This window comes from Phyllobates terribilis, unplaced genomic scaffold (genome assembly GCF_046119375.1).
Source record: "Phyllobates terribilis strain yellow unplaced genomic scaffold, ASM4611937v1 Scaffold_2__4_contigs__length_985480577, whole genome shotgun sequence".
NCBI lineage: Eukaryota > Metazoa > Chordata > Amphibia > Anura > Dendrobatidae > Phyllobates > Phyllobates terribilis.
The window spans coordinates 436,143,336-436,169,707 of NW_027362762.1; the positions used below are offsets into that span (position 1 = coordinate 436,143,336).

A 26,372-nucleotide genomic window follows, 5' to 3' on the forward strand; every position below is an offset into this window, starting at 1 on the left:
GTTTCTGCTTGATATAGCAACCTATTGACACCCTGCTATCGTGCTACAGGGGTGCTGATGGGTTGTCAGAGGGAATACCATGTGATCAACATGACGTACATATTCAAGCGCAAAGTGATGCGCTCATGACGGATCTAGACGTCATGTACTGTTAAAGGCACATTCACAAATCAGTTTGTTTTTTCAACTGCAAAAAAAAAATGGACCGTTTTTCTCCTGTGCAACATCTATTTTGAAAGACTGATGGCGGTAAACAGTCAGAACTTTGGAATCATTACTTTGCAATGGATCTATTAAAATCATTTGAAAATAAATGGAAATTAATGTCTTACATTTTTCATTTGTTTTCAAAGGGAATCTGTCACCAGGTTTTTGCTATGGAATCTGAAAGCAGCATAATTTAGAAACAGAGACCCTGATTCTAGTGATATATCACTTACTGGGCTGCTTGGTGCAGTTTTGATAAAGTCCCTGTTTTGCCTGATGTAGATGTAGCAGTGCTATCACTGCAGAGCTCGCCCACACCCCTGACTGGCAGTTTTCGGTGTACACTGTGAATAGTCAGTAAGCTGCAATCAGTGGTGGGGGCGGGGTTACACAGATTAGCCTAACTGGCTACAAATGAGACAGTCCTCTAGTGAATCTCATGCTGATAAAACACTGATTGTATTGAAAGTACAGCACACATTCTAGTAAGTGACACATCGCCGGAATCAGACTCTGCTTCTACAATACACTGCTCTCAGATTAAATAGCAACAACCTGCAGACATTCCATTTAATGGAACCCCTTAGATGTGAATGGCTGATTCTTAGTCGCAAAAAGGGATAAGAATGAGACATGCCCTTAGTTCTGTTAAAAAACTGATGTGTAAATAGATGAATTAAAGGGGTTGTCTGACATAGAAAGGAGTCTAGAGGAGCACATTCGATAATTTGCTGATGACACGCTCTCATAGTCACCTGATGGCTGCAGCCAAAAGCTTCAGCGTTCCTCTAACTTCCGAATGGAGGAGGCATTGCTTCTGGCACTGGTGCAGACCTCCAGAGCAGCCTGAGCTGGATCTATGTGCAAAGCTGGAAAGTGAAGGTGCCACCGGTTTTCATTTTAAGCTAATTCCTACCTTAAAAAAAAAAGTTTTCTATACCGAACAATACCTTTAAACTTTCCAAACTAATCTTAATATAACTGTTGTAGGAGAACATCTAGAATAGCATATGTTTTGGCGTTAATGGCATTCTCTTATAAACTGTATTAAGGATTTAATTTATGCAATTTCTTGTTGTGGGGGGGTATGGGCGAGGGGGTTAAACACATTGGTTGAGAATGTTATTTGTATATCTGCAACTGTTATAAAATGAATAAAAATTTACTTGATTAAAAAAAAAGAAAATGCAATTTCTGTTAGCTTTTTTTGTCCATTTAAGTAGAAAAAATACAATCCATCTGAAAAGCTTTTTCTTGAAATACTGTTGTACTTATTCTAGTGTACATGTATCTTCTGTGAATACTTATGTGTGCTGCCTTTATTTAATAGAAATATTGTTTAAATTAAAAAAAAATAAAAAAAACAAAACTTTTTTTAGCACTGTGTGCATCAGTTCTCTATACTCAGATTTATAGAAGATTTTCTTTCCTCGGGAGCTGGAAATTCTGATCAGAAAGTAAAAAAACCCCTCAGTAATGACAGATACTTATAGGATCTGCTTTGTATCTATAATGTAAGTAATGGGGCAACTTATTACATGATACTAAAATATATATACGAAGCTACTGTGGCACCAGTCCAAATATTCCCCAAGTGATACTTGCGGTCCTTTTACAGAGTAATAGCCATGCTGCACCTGTGTTTGGTGGTGCTTCCACAGTAGCAGTAATATAGACGTTTGTCAAAAAATCAGGAGTGAACGAGGACGATTTCATCCCCCGTGCCCACCACTCACTTTACGCATGACCTGGAATAAAGTATTTTAGACCAATGCCCTATGGGGAGTGCTATCTTTTCCTGATTTTTTGACAAACGTCTATATTACATGATAGTACTCTGCGGTCCCTGTGGCTGAAAGGCAGAGGAATCTCATCATACAGAGGTCAGGGATCATTGTCAGCCATCATACATGTAACAGTCCCATCACTGACAGATAACATCTGCTCCACATGAATTATTCTCACTGACTGACATCACACAACATGGAGCTGATTCTCTATCGTACCTTGTCCACTTTCTCCCTTTTCTTCATTTTCTGAGGTTTGTTCCTCTATAGTCAGATTTATTGAAGATTTTCTTTCCTCAGGAGCCGGAAGTTCTGATCAGAAAGTAAAAAAAAATCTAAGTAACGATACATTCTTATAGGATCTGCTTTGTATCTAGAATGTAAGTAATGGGACTCCATATTACATGATACTACTGTGCGGAACGAGGCTCCGTAGGTCACTGGCGATCATGTCACCGCTCATCATTCCGGATCTCTACTCCACGAGACCCGGCGGAGTACAGCGTGAGACCCGGCAGTGGCTGCTGCTCCAGTCTATAGAGCCCCGTTCTCTCAACTGGGCTCCATACACTGGAAGACAGAGATGGGGGATCGTTGTGGTACCTCCAGGTGGACTATGCCGGACCAGCGTGGGACCTCCATGTGGACCACAGTGACATGTTGTCAACCTCTAGATCCCTTACATGCCTGCACTTTTCGGCTTGCTGCTGCAGCAATCCACGCGTTTTAGATCTGCATGACTCCAACTATTTTAGCACAGCACCCTCACCCCCTGCTGTTCCCACCCGCCTCAACACCGGTGGAAGGGAGGAGAACCAATTAAGGGGGGGACGAGCAGCTGTCTACCCTTAGCAGGAGTGTTGCTGATAATGTAGCGCCCCGAGGGCTCGGCCGCTACAGGGGTATTGCACCTCTGCCAGAGGTGTGATATTCCACTCCCAGGTAAGGATGGAGTATGGACCAGGGCTCAGTTAGCTGCATACAGCACACACACCCCATTTCCGAGGGACAGTTCAACGGTGCTCCCACTAGACAGAAGTGCAGGCACGACCGACCATGTCCCTGCCTGGAGTGGGGAGGGGGGTGGAATACCCAGTGCTGTGGGAGCAGATAGGGGTTGGTTCCTGAGCGTAGGAAGGAGCCCATTGGTTGCTGGTCACCTGGGCTCATGGTCAGAGGGAGGTATAAAAGGTGGGCACCATCTTAGATCTAGGTTCGTTCAGTCAGTTCTGTCCAGAGAGGAGAAGACAGGGAGTAGAGGCTCTGTAGGAGCTCTACTCCAGAAGGGCCTACTGAGAGGCCGAGGAGGAGGAGAAGGGGAGCTGAGATTCTGGCTCATCTCAGCTCCAAGAGAACGGAACAGAAAGGAACAGAGAAAGAGAAGGAGAGACAGAGATAGTACCTGTAGTTAAAAAAGAATTAAAATAAAAAAAATCATTATACTTACCTTCCGATGGCCCCCGGTCTCCTCAGCGATGTGTCCTGGCTCTTCGGCAGTTCGCAATGGTGTAAAAGGACCTACCATGACGTAATTTAGTTATGTGACAGGTCACATGACCACCGACGTCAGCGGTCGTGTGACCTGTCACATGACTAAATGACGCTGGACGCATCGCTGAGGAGACCGGGGTCCATCGGAAGGTGAGTATAATGTTTGTTTTTTTTTACCATTTTTATTCTTTCTTTTTTTTAACTATTAACTTGGTCACACTTTATAAATCCATGCCGGTTGCATGGATTTATATAGTGTGACCAAGTTGTCAAGTACTTTTCCAAGTGATGCTAAAAGCGCTTGATAACCCGCATGCGAAATCGCATGTGCGAAACGCTTGACAAACGCTTCTACCTGGCAGGAAAAACGCATGTAAAATCCGCATGCGTTTTTCCTGCCAGGGAGATGCAGAAAAAAATTCGGAGCATTTCTGCTTCGTGGGCACTTAGCCTTAATGTGTTTTTTTTTGGTTTTGTTTTTTTTAACTGTACTTCCTGTGAAGTTTTGTTTGAGAGGAGTTTCAAACTTAATGTCATAGGAGGCTGGGGCTGCACTTACTCCTCGCAGTGTCCTCCATCGCCCCCTCCTGGAACAGGATGTCACCAGGGGGCCGCGCTGCAACAAACTAGTGAGTAACTGCAATGCTGCCCCCTGATGAGATCATGTTCCAGGAGGGTTGATGGACACTATGGGGAGAGAGTGCAGCTCCAGCCTCCTGTGACATCAAATTTGGGACTCCTCTTAAATGAAACATCACAGGACATACAGTAAAAAAAAACACATTTAGATATTAGATAGATAGGGAAAAGTGTAGGGTGTTGTTTGATAAAGGAAATTACAAAAGGGTTTAGGGTGTAAAAATAGATAGAAAATACATTTTAGGTGCCGGACCACCCCTTTTAATGCAAACTTTTCCAAGATTTACTTGAACAGAATATCTTGCTGTGATACTTAGAGATAGGAAAAATGGGAAAGATGTCCAATTTCTCTAAAATAAAAATTGTGCCTGTAATTTATTAGTAAGATACAGCTAGTAATCATTGTGTTGTAGTGATATAACACTATGAAGACTAGTCTAGATAAAGAATAAGGAAATATATCATGTATTCTAACTTCTGTAAAATAATGGCAATACAAAATATCTCCTGAAAATGTGTAGTTTATGCTTTTGAAATTTGGGAGCACAATTGTTTCCAGCTGCGGGGTCATTGGGATGTGCTTAGCCTGTGGGTGAGTTGTGACTGACATAGGAAAGGCCTCACTTCTGTCCTAGGACATGCTTCTGGTGCACCATTACCCAGTGGTGGTGGTGGACCCAAGCTACAGCTAAAATACATTTCTGATCTATTTTGCAGATTTTTGTTAGAGAAGTGATTAATTACTTTTTTTTCTTTTTGTTTGTAGGGTGGTTGGTGGGATGGGGTCATTTCTTAAAACAATAATTGACTTCTGCCTCTTATTGGTTTACTATTATGTTAGTCTCGGTTCACACTAATACAGTGCTCTACTCCAAGCACTACGTCAGTGTTTGTACTAAAATCCCTGAAAGACTGTAGTCCGATGGGAACCCCAACAGAACCTCAACGGAACCATTTACTTGTATTTTGTGAAGAAACAAAGAGACAGTTGGCACTTGCCATGAGCTGCGGTAAAAAATAGTCATTTATGACAGAACCGTAGAAATGTGGTTTGCAGCGCAAAGCGGACGCCGTCCAACTCTCCACGCTCCCTCACATCCTCTGCGTACCACTCCTTCTGATGTCTTTGTTGGAATAAAGGACTGTTTTTTACCACTGCTCATGGTGAGTGCCACCTTTCTCTTTGTTTCTTCTACGGTGAAACTCCACTGAATATAGGTGCAGGTGGCGATTGTTTCCGCAAATAGGACTGCCGATACCAATGATGTATGGGACTGCTGCCGACTGAGCCTCACTTGCACAGATATTTATTTGGAACCATTTACTTGTTGTTATTATTATTTCTTAGCTGTCAACATATTCTGCAGCACTTTACAATTCAGAGGGGACTTGTAGAGACAAAATAAGACCTTACAGAGTAACACATAATTCTACAAATACCAAGAGGAGAGAGGGCCCTGCTCGTACCAACTATGAGAAAAGATGAATATTGCCAGGACCGAGGCCGGACAGCGTTCACAGTCACTTCGTCAGCTTCATTCAAGTGAATGGTTCTGTCGGGGTTCCCGTCGCCCTGTTTTTCAGGGATTCCGATAGAAAACCCGGACGTGCTCGCCATACGGCTCTGTGTTGGTGTGAACCTGGCCTTACCATGTTCATGCCTATGGTGTGTTTCTGTGCATTAGGTTCTGGGAATCTCACATCCAAGCCTCCCATCAGACATATATATTGGAAGTATTTATTATGCAAATCACCTCTTCACTGCGGAGGAAGGGAGCAGGGAAGATTAAGTTATTTTACCTCCGTCATTGCCAACATAGGGCTCATATATGATGTGAACACTACCTCAGATAGATCAGAGGTTCTTCCCATTAGCAGTGTGTGAATACACTTCATTATTACACATCTATGGTTTGTGTTCCTCTTCATCTATAGAAACAGAGAAAATATGCCATCAGATAATGGCCACTAATTGGAATCTCATTAGCTCTCAGATCTGTGCTGTGCAGTTAGCTGGATGGTAATTAATGGAGGAAGCATTGGACACAACACCTTTCCAATGTTTCTGCCGCTCCCCTTTCTGAGAGATTGCAGGCTCCTCTTGTGTCTATGTGCAGTAAACAATTGAGTTATACAGGAGGAGGACATATTTTCTCTTTTACAGCGTATGACTATTACTTTCCAGATCAGAGTTTCTGCTGAACATTGAGAAAAGACAGACGCTGTGAAATTAGTCTGGCTGACCTGGATCAGCAGTCTCATGGCTGGGTAGAACTCCTGCTGACATTGTCCTCCTCTCAGCTGCCATTACTAATGAGCTGTGCTTTCTCACTCTAGTCTTAATCTTGTATGTACAAGAAGTCTTATCACTTCTTTTCTAGGGATAATCTATGTGATGAGTGTGAGATGAGATTGTTAATTTAGACAAGTGTTGTGTTTGTACCTTGACTGTAATCGGTGCAGTATCCTCTGTGACACCAGAGGGGAGTGCTTCTCATAGGACTTCTCACAACATGGCTTGGGACTGAGTGTGTGATAGATATGCCGACCATTATAGAAGAACTACACGCTACACACACTAATCCGCTACAAATGTGACTTGACAAGGGGTTGGATTTATTAGGAATTTATTGGTGGCTAAATGACTGGGACATATACACCGTGGGTCGATTAAATGGTGTCCATGTTCAGGTGCCAGTAAAGGATTGTTTGTTGGCTACTAGTGCAACTATCCATTGCTTCATTTTCGATACCTACCAAGAAAAAAAAAACATGGAACCCGAGGCTCATTAATGCACTTTTGTGGGCTAGAGGCTAGTCCCTCCAGGCTGTGATACACTCTGTGTTCTAACACTTATCACATCTTGCTTAATATTGAACTCTGTAGCAACAGACCATTCACATTGCCCATACTTGTCTATTGGCAATAGCACCTACAATAGGTACATCAGACATGGACTGTGGGGCAATAGATTACCGGATTCATGCTTTGTTACTTACCTGGGAAAGAGATGGCAATAGGATGTACTATGGGAACAAGATTGGAGAAGGAAGGAGAAAATACTGCATCCGGATAATATAAAAGCATTATATTTATTGAAAATATATTAAAAAATGGAGTAATCCAGGTCACAACCAACTCATTAGGCATAAATATCGCAAACCCGTTTCAGACAATGCGTCTTTATTCATTGCTGTTTATTCAGACTCATAGTCTGAAACACGTTTGCGATATTTATGCCTAATGAGTTGGTTGTGACCTGGATTACTCCATTTTTTTTTTTAAATATTTTTTCAATAAATATATTGCTTTTATACTATCTGGATGCTGGATGTTCTCATCTTTTCTCCGATGTTTCCACTGTGGCACTGCAGTTTTTTTGGGCAACGGATATGAAGTAGTAGGTGAGCTGACTTTAATCCTATGATTACCCTGTTTTTGCATGGGGACAAGTCCTGGCATTTTTGTAGATGTTACTGTGACAGATACCACCTATCTAAACATTACTTCAAGGCCATGTGCATCCCAAGTGTTCGGGAATAGTTTGAGGAACATAGCAAAGAATTCAAGAATTTGCAAATTACCCCAATCTAAAACCAATCGAACATATTTGGTATTTGCTAAATTAAAAGTCTTATCCATGAAGGCCATATTTCACAACTTACTGAACTTAAAGGGTTTTCCCAACTTTAGTGGGTACTGTGGATAATAATTGTAAATACAATCAATTTTGCAATTTACTGCTTATTACATTTTCAGCTATATTTGAGTTAATAGTTACAATTTGTTTACAGCTCATTGTCTTGGAGACCGACCACTGCTTCTTGACAGCAGAACAGCCCTTTTGTATTGCACTTTGAAGCAGTGCTTTGAAACTGGTCAGGATCACTGGAATGCACTGTTACCTCCTAAACCAGCCAGACTGCAGCGCAGTGCTTACTAGCTAGACTGCGGTTGTGGTCTGTCTCCTAGGCAACGAGCTGTAAACAGAAAAGTGTTAATATTTCCAAAAACTACTACAATGTAATTGCAAAAGTGCTTGTTTTCACAAGCACTATCCGACAATATTCATCTATGAAGATGCCAATAATCCATTATAGGGACTCTCCAGGCTTCCCCCTACTTACCATTATTTTCCTCAGTTATTGTCTGTCAATTACATCATAATCATCTTTTTCTCAAAGATAATTTAGAAGTTTGTTCGTTCTGTCTGCTTTCTAGGCAGTAACTTCCTGGAGAGCCTGTGGTAGACTTGTGTTTAGACACAGCTGCTAGTCCTAAGGGTGCTTTCACACTGCGTTCAGGCACCCGTTCCTTGGCCCCGTTGGGGCTTACGTTCGAACCCCCCCCCAAAACGGGATTCGGGCGTATGCGCCGACAGAGCCATGGACTATAATGGTGCCGACAGAGCAATCGTGCACTCTGTCATGCATCATTTTCGGGTGTGTACACCTATTGGAGGTAGACACTCAGATGTAGTAGTGGCAGGGCAGGACAGAGAGCAGCAGCCTGAGCCAATGATGATGACAAGTGTGGCAGACTATGTCACACTTGATGTAGGTAAGGTACTGTTAGTAAACTATAAGATCACAGAGCACTGCTCTGTTCTAAGGTAGTTTATTTAAGAGCAAGTGAGACATCACTGTGCCTGATAAAGGGGCGTTGTGAAGATCTCTTGTTGTAGGTTGTAATAATCACCTACGCAGGTTAAAAATGTAACTATTTTTATTCCTTACGTCCACGGTCTTACAGCAATTCCGGGTAGATGGTCACAATACAATGTCACCAGTCCACAAGATCCCATCCTGGGGCTGAAAGTTCCACTGGCCACATACCAGGCGATACCCACTGTCTCCCAACTTTTGGTTGGCCCACAGCTTTTGTATATCCTGCCAATATAGTCTGCAGTCACAGCCCATTCTCCTCCAGACAACGGATACCAGGACCGTAGCACGTGTATCCAACTCCAGCCAGCAACAAGCCCTCCTTTTCCTCGTCAGTGTCCTAAATACACCAAGCCGCCCCTCAGAATTGAGCCCAGCCCTAGGGAAACATCCCTCCCTCCAAAGCTAACTGTGCATTGGTGAAGGTATTTTCCTCAGGCCGAGCCCCATCACCTAGGACTGCATGTAAGACCCCATGTGGTGATGGCTCCACTGGCTTTACTATCCCCAGCCACATAATGGGACTAGTGACTGGGAGAACAATGGCTGGAGGCCCCTGAGGCACTAACAAGAGTAATTGAATGATTGCTTTACCTGATTACCAATCTTGTGTCTATGCATAAGATCCAGCCTGCATGTCTTCCTCTGCTTACTGTCATTGAATGGAAACATTGATTCCTGAGGCTGAACTGACGAGCAAACAAATTTCTAATAAAACAGCAATAAGATCGACGTAACCGGTGCTCCATGCTGGAAAAAGTCAGCATCTCTTGAATGCCGTGGACTCCGCTCTACGTCCATTGGGCCAGTAGTCTTTAGTCCGTGGCCAGCTCTACAAACAGGCGTCATGCCTAGAAAGGTGGTTTTCATTTGTGACCAATAGCTTTGCTATTTATGGATATTCATGCACTTTGTCTGCTGTCACTAAGAGAAGAGGGTAGGACCAATCTAGTACTGATTTCAACATATCATCCACTGACATCCCAGCTAAGGCCGCAGCACCCTTAGTTCACAACCAAGCTAAGTGAGCAAGATTCCAGCAAGTCTTTCTATCTGTTCCTTTGTCACTCAGTTTTCATCTCCGATACCGCTGTCGTAATTTGTGGCAGGGAGGGAGGAAGGATCCTGATGTCATAAGAGCCTCCCAACCAGAATCTAGTTGTATTTCAAATCTTTAGTATGTTTTTAGATTAAATAAAAAAAGATCAAACGAGACAAAATGGAGACTATTGAAATGAAGTCATTAATAAGAATATGGGCTTTTGTTAGAATTGTTATTTTTCTATATTAAAAATAAGAATAGTAAATTTAGTATCATGACTTATTAACAGGTATCACGGCTGAAGGCTTATTTGCATAGAGTTGAGATGGAGACTGAATCTACTCTGTAGGCACACAATGGCTGGACACTGGTAAGCTTACAAGTCATAGACATAGGAGTAGGAGACCCTCGTTCCTCTTTGTTTATCTCATTGAAGCATTGTGGTCTACAATTTCTGAAAAATACATTTTGAACAATTCAAAAACCAAATAAAAAAACTCTTGAATGTTCTGGATGAATAGAGCAGCTTAGCTCTTCTGTCATCTAGTCACCTCTTTTGTGCATTCCTAGGTGCTCTTGCCTTCTTCCTGAAGAAACAAGCAATTACTTTTCATGGAATTGACGCCTACGTACAGATTCATTAGACTAAAGAGGAAAAATAATAGAACGATTTCTGCATTTATAAGCTTTGACATGAAGCTGATTACGTATCCATACTGTCTTTTTCCCCATGTCCCATTGCTTATGTAGTCTGTTCATAAATCATATCCTCACTTGTCAAAACGGAGTGTATTTAATTAGAAATAATGTAAGTGTTGTTATGCCTCCTGGCAATGCAAATGTTCTGCGTCTGCTCCAGTCAGTCTTTATGAGTTACTCTCTACATGAATTGCTTATGAACAGAACGCCGCTTCCAGCAGCCCTTGTCACTTTGCTGGTTATATTATGTATAGGCTGGATTCTGTCCTGTTTATACGGAATCCTAGGATTTGTATAGATACATATGTGTTATACACTGTATGTGCAGCTGTATAATGTGTTGTAATGTATCCCGCCGGTGCATGTTAGATATGTCGACCATTGGTTTCCATGTAAAAAAACAAAACAAAAACCATTGAGTACAGCAAGGAAAACAAAAGCCGATATATACCATTCAGATGAATGCCGAACTATGAGGTTGACCCTCAGATTTCTGTGCAGTTTTTCAGTTTGCCCATGCCACAAATTAGCACAGAAATGTCTTTAATGATGCCACAGATTTATTTTTCCCCTTGACACTCATTTCATACCGTCGTGGTACAACACTGAACAGATTTGCTGATTCCAATTGAAAGCAATAAGGTACTTTTTGTGGGTGGGTTTTATGCGGATCTTGGTGCAGAATATATGCCGAAATCTGAAAAAACTTTGTCCACCTACAATAACAACCAGTGAGGTTTCTGCGCATCCTATCTAACATTAGAGTCTCCGCTCCCTGAAGTCTTGATATTGTCGATTTTCCTAGTTTGCCAATAAAGATAACATTTCTGTTTTTCTTTTGTGACTTAAAAGTAAGCCCATGAGTGTGAGCTGGTAGTGTGCGCTGCTTACACCCCCTCTTCTCCCTCCTGTGTTGATCTCTTTGCAGCTCCGCTGACCCCACACAACCTTTGCTCCAACTCCCAGGCCTGGGTGCAGGCTCCAGGGCAGGTGACTGATGATCACTGTCACTGAGACTGGCACACAATATGACAGGACTGAGCGGTTTTCTCTTCCTCTTCCTTTCAATCTCTTTCTTTTCTCCCTCCCTCCCTCCCCCACTACCGGCTTTCTCCCCTCTCTCCCCTCCCATCATGTAGCACATGCAGATCTGTGAGTGGCGATTTGCTGGGAGGGTTGAGGGCTGCTCCGGCAGCAGGGGGCTTTGTCTGTTTTGGTCCTGGTGTAAGTGAGCAGTTGAGGACTATCTGATGTGCAGTGCTACACACATTTAGAAGGTAGGACATTTACACCATCCTACTTTATTGTTGCTGTGATGGAGTTATGCTTGTAGGGAGGAAGCGCTAGGCCATTACCATACCACTTAGATTCCTCCTCCGATATAAGAAGCTGCTAATTTCTTTTCTGCCATTCTGTGAACACACAAAGCAGAGAACATACTCCTTTACCTCTTCACAATAAACTTTAATATGATTTTTACTGTTGCTGGATAATGGAAGAGATGTCGGGCATGCAAGTTGCGGGCTGCAGGAAAGTAGATTTCCTGAAGATGGTAAAGTAGAGATCAACAAAGGGCATTGAGATGTTACTGAGACATGAGTGCCATCTAAGTACATCCTGCCAAGGGATCCGTATTTATCACAGCTCCATGCAAAGTGTGGTAATGGACGTCCTGGATGAATCCTGTCATAGAGCTTAATAAGTAGTTATTCCGCTGTGGTCATTTTACTTCCTCAGTATTGCCAGGGTTTATAGTGAAATCATTTATTATTGTCTGCGTTTATAGTCAGTAAATTACTATTCCGCTAAGTTCTCTTAGTGGTATACTGAGAAATTGTATTTTGCATTTCCATCTACTATGTTTTATGAATTGCCATAATTGTAGAAATCCTATATTACTACACATGTAGATGTGAGTACACATAGTGCCCACACTTAATAGCTTCAGGGACAAACCAGATCACTGGAGCTGCCAGCATGGAGGGGGGTATGGGCTGTGTCTACAAATGACCTATTTTAACATGGTTTACATTTTAAAGTGTTTCGACATAAAGGGAATCTATCCTGTCCAAAAACGCCATTTACCTGCAGGTAAATAAATATAATTATTCCTGGCTGGTTACCTGGAGCAGCAGATACAGGAACAAAAGTTTTATTCTCCCTGCAGCCGATCACTTCCAATCGATGCTGAGGTGCAGGGATGGTTACAGTCACTGATCACTATATGCTGTGCTCTGTAATCACTCCTCAGCACATCGACAGCCTAATCTGCGCACACACGTACTGCACACAGCAGGCTGTCAATCACAGTACCAGGGAGTGATCACAGCACACTCCCTGTATAGTGAGCGGTGACTGTAACCGCCCTGTGCACCATCCCAATGACTGGAAGCGAGCAGATATATAGTGCATTGTGAAAGTATTTGGCCCCCTTGAACTTTTCTACCTTTTGCCACATTTCTGGCTTCAAACATAAAGATATAAAATTCTAATTTTTTGGGGAAGAATCAACAACAAGTGGGACACAATCGTGAAGTGGAACAAAATTTATTGGATATTTTAAACTTTTTTAACAAATTCAAAACTGAAAAGTGGGGCGTGCAATATTATTCGGCCCCCTTGAGTTAATACTTTGTAGCGCCACCTTTTGCTGCGATTACAGCTGCAAGTCGCTTGGGGTATGTCTCTATCAGTTTTGCACATCGAGAGGCTGAAATTCTTGCCCATTCTTCCTTGCAAAACAGCTCGAACTCATTGAGGTTGGATGGAGGGTGTTTGTGAACAGCAGTTTTCAGCTCTTTCCACAGATTCTCGATTGGATTCAGGTCTGGACTTTGACTTGGCCATTCTAACACCTGGATACGTTTATTTTTGAACCATTCCATTGTAGATTTTGCTTTATGTTTGGGATCATTGTCTTGTTGGAAGATAAATCTCCATCCCAGTCTCAGGTCTTTTGCAGACTCCCAACAGGTTTTCTTCCAGAATGGTCCTATATTTGGCTCTGTCCATCTTCTCATCAATTTTAACCATCTTCCCTGTCCCTGCTGAAGAAAAGCAGGCCCAAACCATGATGCTGCCACCACCCTGTTTGACAGTGGGGATGGTGTTTTGAGGGTGATGAGCTGTGTTGCCTTTACGCCAAACATATCGTTTTGCATTGTGGCCAAAAAGTTCGATTTTGGTTTCATCTGACCAGAGCACCTTATTTCACATGTTTGGTGTGTCTCCCAGATGGCTTGTGGCAAACTTCAAACGAGACTTTTTATGGATATCTTTCAGAAATGGCTTTCTTCTTGCCACTCTTCCATAAAGGCCAGATTTGTGCAGTGTACGACTGATTGTTGTCCTATGGACAGACTCTCCCACCTCAGCTGTAGATCTCTGCAGTTCATCCAGAGTGATCATGGGCCTTTTGGCTGCAGCTCTGATCAGTCTTCTCCTTGTTCGAGATGAAAGTTTAGAGGGACGGCCGGGTCTTGGTAGATTTGCAGTGGTCTGATACTCCTTCCATTTCAATATGATCGCTTGCACAGTGCTCCTTGAGATGTTAAAAACTTGGGAAATCTTTTTGTATCCAATTCCGGCTTTAAACTTCGCCACAACAGTATCTCGGACCTGTCTGGTGTGTTCCTTGGTCTTCATGATGCTCTATGCACTTGAAACAGAACCCTGAGACTATCACAGAGCAGGTGCATTTATACAGAGACTTGATTACACACAGGTGGATTCTGTTTATCATTACCAGTCATTTAGGATAACATTGGATCATTCAGAGATACTCACTGAACTTCTGGAGTGAGTTTGCTGCACTGAAAGTAAAGGGGCCGAATACTATTGCACGCCCCACTTTTCAGTTTTTAATTTGTTAAAGTTTAAAATAGCCAATAAATTTTGTTTCACTTCATGATTGTGTCCCACTTGTTGATTCTTCCCCAAAAGAAATAAAATTTTATATCTGTATGTTTGAAGCCAGAAATGTGTCAAAAGGTAGAAAATTGTTCAAGGGGGGGCAAATACTTTCACAATGCACTGTATATGGAAAATATAACTTCATTTTCTCCCTGTAGCTGCTGCTCTAGTAAGCCAGCTAAACAGGATTTAGAAGCTAATTACTTACAGATTACCCCTTTATCTGCAGGTAAATAGCAGTTTTGGACATGACGAGTTCCCTTCAATTATTTCATTAGGTTCTGGACATTTTCATTTGTCTTGAACCTGGGTGGCATCATGACACACCCTTCATGTACCCAAACATCTAAATAGCCACTCTTCATTCTGACTTTATACAAGATCACGCACAAGCCACGCTCATTCAGTATTCGTTCAGATTGAATAAGGTAATTTTCATCAAAGATAAAAAAAGTTTGATTCATTTTGCTAGGAAATAATAGGTGGTAGGCGAATTTGGCCAAAAAGTGACACTCTGTCATCAATTGTTTGAGACGCAGAGTTTAATAAACCGAGGCCGCAGATGTATCATCCATGTTTTCTGTTCCAGTTGTTTTTCGTTGACATAGCAAAGGTGACTTTTCTGAAGAAAGCCAGATGTCTATAAAGTGCGTTATAGAAGTGATGCTATTGAGCACCAACATTTTCTGCCAGTGAAGAAAGTTGAAGCCTTGCATCAAATTTCTTCAAGGACGATCTGACCATTCAGACAGCAGCAGCTAAGAAATCTTCAAATCCTGTGTTGTAGATATGGCAATAAAGAGCATTACAGAGAGGCAATCCTTGTATGCCTCTAGTGCAGAGATAGATACTCCACGTGGTGGGCTTTATTTGGCCCGATGTTTCTTGGCGTTTCCTTGGTCTGTCACTTGACTAAGATTAGAAAACATTTTCTCATGTTTGGAATGGCTTTATGTAAAGTTTCCTGTTGCTATTTAGGCTGTTCCTTGATATTTTTACCCTAAGGGTATAGTCATATGAACACATTTATGGTCAGGGTGTCTTATTATATGCCAAAGGCAGGAGCACAGCAGCTGGCAATAAGGGGGGTCCTGCTTTCGTTTGCTTTGTATTAGTCGGATCTCTCAAGCTGGTGCTGGGCACTACAGTACCCCAAATGTTACACCCATATATAAAAACATAGAGCGGTACGGAGCATTACATTAATTAAAGGGGAGTTGAATTGTCCCATTTTTTTTCGATTCACTTTCAGTGTGACCAATTTTGCAGCTTCCAGTTGTATATCTTTACAACTAATCTAAGACCTAAATGAAACCAGGCCATATTAGTTTTATGCAGTCAATAAAAGTGTCAATGTGGGTAGACGGTTTAGTATTACTGGGCCTCCTCTAATGTTAATATAGACCACGTATAATGGCAACTACACAGATGTACTGCTTGGTTGCGGTCTTCGGTGAGCTATGCCTTAGTAGGATTGGGAAGATCTTTTAGTTTTACCCCCCGTTAAGTATAATATGTTGTAATTAGACTCTACATTGTGTAATATATAATAATATTACCTGTCACTGGGCTCAATAAGAAGCTCAGGTATCATTTAGAAAAGTTTATATTGCTGAGCTTTCTTTTTATCAGTGCTACACTTTTCTACTTTCAATTCCTACAACAGTCTCTGAGCAGGTGGTCCTATCTACTTCTTCTGGTAGACCCCCTTCAGTTTAGAAAGCTTGCCCTCTTGGGATTACATTTGCATAATTGGAGTGATCATATTAGATTCTGGGCTCACTATACATACTCTACGCTCAGTCATATACGAAATTGAGGGCTGAGGGGTCTCCGCTCCCACTTTTTCTTTCTCTAATCAGACAGTACGGTGTAAATGTTGCAGTAATGAGATATTCTGTTGTCTGGCACATATGCTTTTATCATTATGCAGGAGATTGTAGACTGCCCGGTGTCGCTCTGAGCATAGGGTCTGGTAAGAGGCAGTAAAGCTGCTTACATATAACAGATGTATGCCTCATTATATTCTGCTTAACATTCCTGCGAGAGGTCTATTTCTCTGCCTAAAATGCGGCAAGGTCACTATTTAATTTAAGTAATGGCGTATATGTAAGGACATGTGACGGCCGTGTTTACCTTTTAGTTTGTCTAACTTGAGAAGGGTCTTTCCAATTAAATATTTAGCAGGAAAGTGGTGTCTGTCCGGCCCCTAGTAGACATATGCTGTAGCTGAAACATGAGCATGTTCCTCTGATGCGGGGCAGAAAAGGACAAACTAAACAAGCTCAAGTAGGAAAAGTAGGCTCTAATAGGCAAGTATGTTATATGCAGAAGAGAATCAGGTCCTTAAAAAATAATGTGTGAAACATTACAAAATCAGTGATGATTATTTTTTCTGAAGGAATTGCAAAGCAGGACATGTCTCCTGCCAAATTTCCACACTATGTGTGTGGCTTTTGCTCCATTTGCGGTGCTGTTTTTTATATACCACAAATTTCACCCTGTTCATGGCTGCATATCTGACCCATATGAACATAGCCTATCAGTAACTTTTCCCAGTAACACTCCATATTCTTGTTTGGAGAAGGAGACATTGAGTTCTATTGTGTGGAAGGAAGCCCCCACATTCACATTGTACTAGAGGCCATTGTATCCTCTTTATGTGCCAGGATTTCTCCTTGGCTGCTCTTATCCCGGTTGAGTGGAGTAAAGCAGTGTCTTGTGCATACACATCGACATACCCATGACAAAAATGCAGGTACCATGCCTTAAGTGTCCATTGGTTTCTAGAGACCAGTTGCTTTGCTCTCTGACATTAGGCTACCAAATGTCATCCTATATTGTGACCCATCTCCCTAATTAGCCAAATGTAAAACTTCCTCCAAAGCAGCTCTGAGTACTATATTATTACAAAGGTGTGCGACAGTCCCTCAACAGCAAACATGGGGGGATAAGAAGTACCAGGCAGGGCTTATTCCCCTATGAAGGAAGGGAGTCCAGCTTCAATCCATAAAATCAAATCCTTTATTTCATGATTAAAATAGATATGGCAACACTAGAATATACCTAGGCATGATTGAGGATAAGTGGTGCAAGGAGGTGAAACCGGATGCTTTTCGAACGACTACTGCTTTCTTAAACTCTGTTGTTAGAAATGCGTCCGGTTTTAACCTTTAATAAAGGATTTGATTTTATGGATTGAAGCTGGACTCCCTTCCTTCACAAGCAATACCAACGTCTGGCAGAGAACAGACTCCGGGCTTCTCCACACCAGAAACTCACCTCAAGGGTGAGCTGAATTTTTTTCGTTGCTTATTCCCCTATCCCAAGAGAGGTCACTGCTGGACAAACTGTTCTGTCTACGCTATTTCTATGGCCTGTTATATTAATAGTAGGAAATGGCACAAGTATAAAGGTAACCAATACACGTCTGTAAAATCTCCTGCCACTCCAGCACTGACCGTCCAGTGGCCCCCACCAGTTCTCATTTCCTTCTCTGCAGTCTCGATCTGCCGTGCAGCCAATCATTGAGCAGCACACGTGTCATCATGATGTCATCACTGCAGGACAACTAAACTAAGAGCTGCAACTACGACCAGAGTGTCAGAATTGAAGTGCCAAAGAATTGTTTTTTTCACCACATTTCACATGTTTAAGTCCATATTTTAAATTCCTGGAAAACCTCTTTAATCTAGATAAAATGAGCCCAAATGGCAAATAGCAGTCTTAAAGGGGTCATTCTGAATCTGAGACCCACACTGATTGCCAGACTGAGACCCGATGTCCCCAAGTTTAGTAGAGCTGCAGTCATGCATGTGTGCTGCCACTTCATTCACAGTTTGTGGGACTGACAAAGAAAGCCAAGGTCTATCATTAACAACACACATATATGAAAGCATTGACCTAGAAATATGATTGGGACAATGTACTAGATCAGAGCCCTGCACTGACAACACATTGATTTCATTAGTCTGAGTCCAGTGTTGAGAGAATCAGTTTTGTCTCCATATTTACTGCAGCTTAGCAGGTAGAAAATATAGAAACTCACCCCTTGTTTGTTCACAATGCAAACCTTCACTGAAGGCATACCATGAAGGTTAGGGTTTGCCACCGTTTGGTGATTTTTTATTTTTTTAATGTAAGTAATCCTGAGGATTTCCACTTGTCATGTGTGATGTATAGTATACAAATCAGAACTAATTGTATTCTTTTCTATTCTGTGCAGTCTCATTATTAAAAAACACAACTGCCTCACCTTCTCCTGTAAAGGGCATCAGACGCTCCATGCAGTCACCCCAGAAACCTGCGTTGGCACAGAAAGGAAGGAAACCTATTCGAGACAAGTCCCTTGAAGAAGCACCATCTCCCCCTCCTCCTCCAAGAAAAGGCAAGCGTCCAAAGAACGCAACACTGGCAAAAAACGTGCTAAATGCTGATAACTTAAAAACAAGGCATAGAGGATTAAAACCGGGAAGAAAGGTGATGACCTCTGATTTTTTTATTTTTATTTTTAATTCGATTTCTTAAGATGGTGAAAGAAATATTTGTCCCCAAACTGTTCAGCCATGCAATTTTTCCCCATTAAGTTCGCGTTCACACATCCATGTGAAATGTCTGTGTGCTGCGCATTATTTTTTTTATTATTGGATTGCAAACAGACCTATTCAGTAGGATGTATTCAGACATCCATTGAACATGGATCCGAGAATGAGATCTGTGAAAACTGGAGCATGTTCTATTCTGATCCGATTTACAGGGTCCAAATAGGACATAATCAATGGCTCCATGCACTGTCTGATTTGTGGTTGCAGCTTTAAGGTTCAGTACACTACATGTAACCTGTAAGATATGAGATCTTGACAATTGTGGTCTCACAATGATCTCTGTACCATGTGCTACCGCTCTCTTTTATATGTATAGTTTCCTACATAAGCCGCTAGTCGACCCTTGTTACTAGCTGACCCTTTTTTTACTGTGGAGATGGTTTGTAACTATTTTTGCATATATATATACATATCCATGTTTCTTTTTTTCCTTTAGCGTTTGTTATTAGACTTGACAAGGACTTTGCTTTGAAGGCACTTTAGGCAGCTGAACGTTGGGATAGGGTCATATACCCACCCATCTGATATCCTAAGAATTTACCATTAATTTCCCCAAAAATCACCCCAATCCTGTGAGCAGGCAGCGTATTATATGTATCGGAGATTTCAAGGGAAAAAAGAAAATTATAGTGTTTATTGCTAACTGCCAGGCAGCCCCCTGTAGGAGCTAGCATGGTAGTCGATACGTAAGAGCGGGGTGCTTGCCGGCCATTAATATAGAGATGGAGCCCACCGTTCAGCACATGACTGTGTGGGGAAGCTGCTGCCTGCCTGAGACTGAACAATGTGCACTCTTCCAGGAACATGTGGCTCTGTAGGACAATGGCTGTATGTGAAGCAGGTTAAATCCAGCAGAGGGGCTGCCGACAGTCCTCTTCTAGAGCAGCTGGAGGGCAGATTGACTTTGCAGTGTATTGATGTCGAGCAATTGGTTGCAGCTATCAATACAGCATTAATGGTTATAGACATGTAGAAGCAGCTGCAGGGAAATGTACAAGCTCTGCTTTCATCCCCAATGTGCTGTTGTCGTAGAAAATGATGGACAGACAGTAATGTAACGTGAAATGAGTGCCGTTATTTGCATGTAGGCGATCGTGAAGCCTGATTCCTGACTCCTGCACCTTTTCCCCCGCTTCATTATGTAGTCGCACGTATTGTTATATGGCCCATAGTTTAGCTTCAAAAGATCATTTAGAAATGTACGGCAATCGTATTTAAGCCGTCATACAAATAGCACACGTGTGTGTCACATTCAAAGCAGGCTACTGTTCATCACTCTGATGTTGGCAAACACGTGCTCGAAGAAACTGAACTTTAAAAATAGATGTTTTGTTATCCGGGCACGCGGTTTCCCCCCTCAGTGAAGCAGCAGTAATTGCTTTGTATGTTCTTGCCAGACCCTCAGGCAAAAGGCACCAAAACTTTCCATTGAACGTCCTCTCTAGTCTTCCTCCTCCAAGGGCTGGATAATGGCATCTGTGACCCGCTCATGTCTTCTAGACAATGTGAGGTGTGTGTAATACTCTCATCAGTTATCTTCCAATTATTTAATAATTATTAACCTTTTTTATGTCCCCGTTTTATTTTTTTCAGAAAGAGATCCTGCCATTACATACAACACTCCCTCCAGCCAACTGTGACGGAGACCTGAGTAAATCCCACCTGATAAAAGATGCCGGTGCTATCACATGTTCCTCATTGACTGTGATTTCTACAGGTAATATCTATTCGCTCCATCATGGTAATGCTTTGTACGCTGTGTATTTATGCTGTCGTGCACATTTTGTGATGTAGAAGCTTAGTAGTATGGCATGACGGAAGTGAATTTCCCTGCAGCTCTAAACCATATAAAACATCACTATATCACAATGAGGTGTTAAGTGACAAACAATAAACGCGGCTCTGCTACATTAGCATATGAAGAGCTTTCATATCCTAAGTAATGTAATAGGATGACTGACCTTTTTTATATATGTATATATATTGTGGATTTTGCTTTTTGAAAATGGTGAAATATTGTAATAAAATACTCAGCTAAATCTGCATCTACAGTACAGACCAAAAGTTTGGACACACCTTCTCATTTAAAGATTTTTCTGTATTTTCTTGACTATGAAAATTGTACATTCACACTGAAGGCATCAAAACTATGAATTAACACATGTGGAATTATATGCTTAACAAAAAAGTGTGAAACAACTGAAAATATGACTTATATTCTAGGTTCTTCAAAGTAGCCCCCTTTTTCCTTTGATGACTGCTTTGCACACTCTTGGCATTCTCTTGCTGAGCTTCAAAGGTAGTCACCAGAAATGGTCTTCCAACAATCTTGAAGGAGTTCCCAGAGATGCTTAGCACTTGTTGGCCCTTTTGCCTTCACTCTGCGGTCCAGCTCACCCCAAACTATCTCGACTGGGTTCAGGTCTGGTGACTGTGGAGGCCAGGTCATCTAGAATAGCACCCCATCACTCTCCTTCTTGGTCAAATAGCCCTTACACAGCCTGGAGGTGTGTTTGGGGTCATTGTCCTGTTGAAAAATAAATGAAAACGCAAACCGGATGGAATAGCATGCTGCTGCAAGATGCTGTGGTAGCCATGCTGGTTCAGTATGCCTGCAATTTTGAATAAATCCCCAATAGTGTCACCAGCAAAGCACCCCCACACCATTACACCTCCTCCTCCATGCTTCACGGTGGAAACCAGGCATGTAGAGTCCATCCGTTCACCTTTTCTGCGTCGCACAAAGACACGGTGGTTGGAACCAAAGATCTCAAATTTGGACTCATCAGACCAAAGCACAGATTTCCACTGGTCTAATGTTCATTCCTTGTGTTCTTTAGCCCAAACAAGTCTCTTCTGCTTGTTGCCTGTCCTTAGCAGTGGTTTCCTAGCAACTATTTTACCATGATGGCCTGCTGCACAAAGTCTCCTCTTAACAGTTGTTGAAGAGATGTGTCTGCTGCTAGAACTCTGTGTGGCATTGACCTGGTCTCTAATCTGAGCTGCTGTTAACCTGCGATTTCTGAGGCTGGTGACTCGGATAAACGTATCCTCAGAAGCAGAGGTGACTCTTGGTCTTCCTTTCCTGGGGCGGTCCTCATGTGAGCCAGTTTCTTTGTAGCGCTTGATGGTTTTTGCAACTGCACTTGGGGACACTTTCAAAGTTTGCCCAATTTTTCGGACTGACTGACCTTCATTTCTTAAAGTAATGATGGCCACTCGTTTTTCTTTACTTAGCTGCTTTTTTCTTGCCATAATACAAATTCAACAATCTATTCAGTAGGACTATCAGCTGTGTATCCACCAGACTTCTGTACAACACAACTGATGGTCCCAACCCCATTTATAAGGCAAGAAATCCCACTTATTAAACCTGACAGGGCACACCTGTGAAGTGAAAACCATTTCCGATGACTACCTCTTGAAGCTCATCAAGAGAATGCCAAGAGTGTGCAAAGCAGTCACCAAAGCAAAAGGTAGCTACTTTGAAGAACCTAGAACATAAGACATATTTTCAGTTGTTTCACACCTTTTTGTTAAGTATATAATTCCACGTGTGTTAATTCATAGTTTTGATGCCTTCAGTGTGAATGTACAATTTTCATAGTCATGAAAATACAGAAAAATCTTTAAATGAGAAGGTGTGTCCAAACTTTTGGTCTGTACTGTATATGTATTGTTTTCCGATTATGTACTAGACGTGTCCTCATAGATAATGTGATTGCATACATGTTACAATAAAATCTATTTTTTATTTTTAGTTTGCGTTTATGTGAACAAACATGGAAACTGTGGCCCTCATCTGGATAAGAAGAAAGTACTACTACTCCCAGACCATTTTGGGCCAGGTCCAGTGAACATAGTTCTGCAACTGGCAGTGCAAGCCTGTGTGGAATGTGCTCACGTCTCTAAACTAGTGTTTGGCTTCCTGAAGTCTGGTCATCATGATGGAGAAGTTATCACAGGCAGGTGTCTTCTGTAACATTACATACATCATAATATGGAACAGCTAACATTTTAGATGTCATAGTTTTAGTTTTTAAGGTTGAAGGTAAACTTAAAGAAGGACTCCCATCAAAGATGTTATCTTCTTAATATATTGCAGTTATTATATTATATGGCACTGTGTGCTTACAATTGCTCATTTTGCCCTTCTACCCAGCTAATTCTTCTGTTTTCCATTAGGTCTATGACATCATGTGATTAAAAACAGACTAGCTGAATCCTTCAAACCTCTATGTAAAAACATGAGGTCAGTTTTCTCTGCACAAGTCATGAGTCACTGCAAAAGTCTATGGCAGGGGGGTGGAACTGAGCATCTGGGTCAGAAATTGAAGAGATTGAGTCATATAGGAATAAGATGTAGCATCGACGTCTCTGCCTCCTGCCCGGCAGAGACGCCGCTCCCTTTACCGCCGCGGTCCTGCTCCGGCGTCCTCTGGCCTCCCTGTAGCTTCTGCTGGTGCAAGCAGCTTCACTGGTTTTGTGCTTAGGGCGCGAGCGCGCTCCCTCCCTCTTAAAGGGGCCGCGCGCGCCGTCCTAAAAAGTCCCCGGCAAATGGCTGGAGGACTTCCCCTATATAAGGCACCTCCTCCAATATGAAGGTGCCTGTGCAAGGTTGTTGCTCTGTATGCTAAACTCTGCTTCAGCCCACAGGTCCTGCTGCCTGTCTGACTACCAGTCTAGTCAGTCTGACTATCAGTCCAGTCTGCCAGCCTGATTACGGGTCCAGCCTGACAGTCTGCTTACAGCCCAGTCCGCTAGTCTGTCTATGGGCTGGCCAGTCCGCTTATCTGGAGCCTTCACCTGCTACCTGTCTCCGCCTGCCAAGGACATTCTCCAGCCCGACGGTCTGCCTACGGTCAAACCCGCCAGTCTGTCTATGGGCTAGGCTAGCCTGCCTACTTGGAGAACTTGCCTGTTACCTGGAGGCTCCTGCCTGCACCTGCCGTGTATACCTGACAGCCTACCTAGAGGCTCCTGCCCGTCACTTGCCGTGACCACCTGACAGCCTACCTAGAGGCTCCTGCCCTTCACTTGCCGTGACCACCTGACAGCCTACCTAGAGGCTCCTGCCTGTCACTTGCCGTGACCACCTGACAGCCTACCTAGAGGCTCCTGCCCGTCACTTGCCGTGACCACCTGACAGCCTACCTAGAGGCTCCTGCCCGTCACTTGCCGTGACCACCTGACAGCCTACCTAGAGGCTCCTGCCTGTCACTTGCCGTGACCACCTGACAGCCTACCTAGAGGCTCCTTCCTGTCACTTGCTGTGACCACCTGACAGCCTACCTAGAGGCTCCTGCCTGTCACTTGCCGTGACCATCTGACAGCCTACCTAGAGGCTCCTGCCTGTCACTTGCTGTGACCACCTGACAGCCTACCTAGAGGCTCCTGCCCGTCACTTGCCGTGACGACCTGACAGCCTACCTAGAGGCTCCTGCCTGTCACTTGCCGTGACCACCTGACAGCCTACCTAGAGGCTCCTGCTAGTTACCTACCGTGCCTGCCAGCCTGTCTGCCCGGATCTCCCGTCAGCCTGCCTGCCGTGCTCATCTGCTGTACCGGTCAGTCTCTGCCTTCTGACCCGTGGGAGTCACCTGCTCTCTTACAAGATCGGTCCCCAGAGTAGCACCTGGTCCCTCTGCCCTTTCCTTCCCTGGTCACGGAGTCGATTGAGCCGCCCTACGGCCTTGGTCGGTCCGAGTTGATACCTAGTTACGCCCCTCTGGTCCCTCCTTGCACCGCAGCACAGAGGTTCCACCACCCGGATCCGTAACACAAGAGACTTCATGTTTCTACATAGAGCAGAGAAAAGAGAAGAGTTTACTGGGTAGAAAGGCGAAATGAGCAATTGTAAGTACACAGTGCTATATAATATGATGATTGCAATATATTAAGGAGGATAAAAACTTTGATGGGAGCGCTTTTTTAAGTTGATCCGAGTTCAATCTGTAGCCTAACATGTTGATCTAGATTGTAGAGGAAGGCAAAAACCCTGTGGGGCAGACACCAACAGCTCCATATTAGGGGAAAATCCTTCTGTAAGTAATAATTTCTTGTGTTTTGAGATATTTGCTATTAATCCTATTACCATTCCTAACATAGGAGATGCTGCTAACCGATCTATTGAATGAATATCCTATGTGCCGCAGATCTAAGTTGACTATTCTCATATCTGCTCATTGTTAGCTATTTTTTCTTAATATGCAGTGCTAGGTTTAGACTGCCCATCACATGGCTTTCTCTATATTCACAGCTTCTTTTGATGGTGAGCTGCACTCCGTTCATCTGCCATCCGTCAACAGTGCATCATTTGTACTGCGGTTCTTGGAAAAATTATGCCACAGCCTGCAATGTGAGAATTTGTTCAGTAGTCAGCCATTTAGCCCATACATGGGGGGAGCACAAAGCCCAACGGACTACGACAGAAGCAAAGCCTGTAAGAATCCTATATTGGAGTTTTGACACTTGTATGACAAGAAGCAATCATGATGTAGTAATGTTAATGTGCTGTTTATTCCTATATTCTAATCCAAAGATCAATTAAGTGTTTTTGGTTTAGCAAGAAACTCATCAGGAAGGGGGCGTTGGCAGTGTCCTTTTTTGCCCTGCATTACGTTGACCAATCATTAGCAGGAGGTGTAATGCAGGGAAAGAAAGAAAACTCACCCAGAGAATGTCATAAACTGCTTTACCTTTGTAATATACACTGCTCAAAAAAATAAAGGGAACACTCAAATAACACATCCTAGATCTGAATGAATGAAATATTCTCATTGAATACTTTGTTCTGTACAAAGTTGAACGTGCTGACAACAAAATCACACAAAAATCATCAATGGAAATCAAATTTATTAATCAATGGAGGCCTGGATTTGGAGTCACCCCCAAAATTAAAGTGGAAAAACACACTACAGGATGATCCAACTTTGATGTAATGTCCTTAAAACAAGTCAAAATGAGGCTCAGTATTGTGTGTGGCCTCCACGTGCCTGTATGACCTCCCTACAACGCCTGGGCATGCTCCTGATGAGGTTTCGGATGGTCTCCTGTGGGATCTCCTCCCAGACCGCGACTAAAGCATCCGCCAACTCCTGGACAGTCTGTGGTACAACGTGACGTTGGTGGATGGAGCGAGACATGATGTCCCAGGTGTGTTCAATCGGATTCAGGTCTGGGGAACGGGCGGGCCAGTCCATAGCTTCAATGCCTTCATCTTGCAGGAACTGCTGACACACTCCAGCCACATGAAGTCTGGCATTGTCCTGCACTAGGAGGAACCCAGGGCAAACCGCACCAGCATATGGTCTCACAAGGGGTCTG

General features: G+C 42.9%; 1 protein-coding gene across 4 annotated transcripts in view; it reads left to right on the forward strand.

Moving 5' to 3' along the window:
- The window catches only part of SCML2 (Scm polycomb group protein like 2), a 102,081-nt gene that overhangs the window by 60,948 nt on the left and 14,761 nt on the right, over positions 1-26,372 (forward strand). For all 4 annotated transcript variants that reach the window (XM_073665376.1, XM_073665377.1, XM_073665378.1 and 1 more), the window contains 4 exons: positions 18,668-18,921; positions 20,640-20,763; positions 22,808-23,011; positions 25,306-25,488. In XM_073665376.1, coding sequence (XP_073521477.1) covers positions 18,668-18,921; positions 20,640-20,763; positions 22,808-23,011; positions 25,306-25,488 — 765 coding nt within the window. The remainder of the gene's footprint in view (positions 1-18,667; positions 18,922-20,639; positions 20,764-22,807; positions 23,012-25,305; positions 25,489-26,372) is intronic.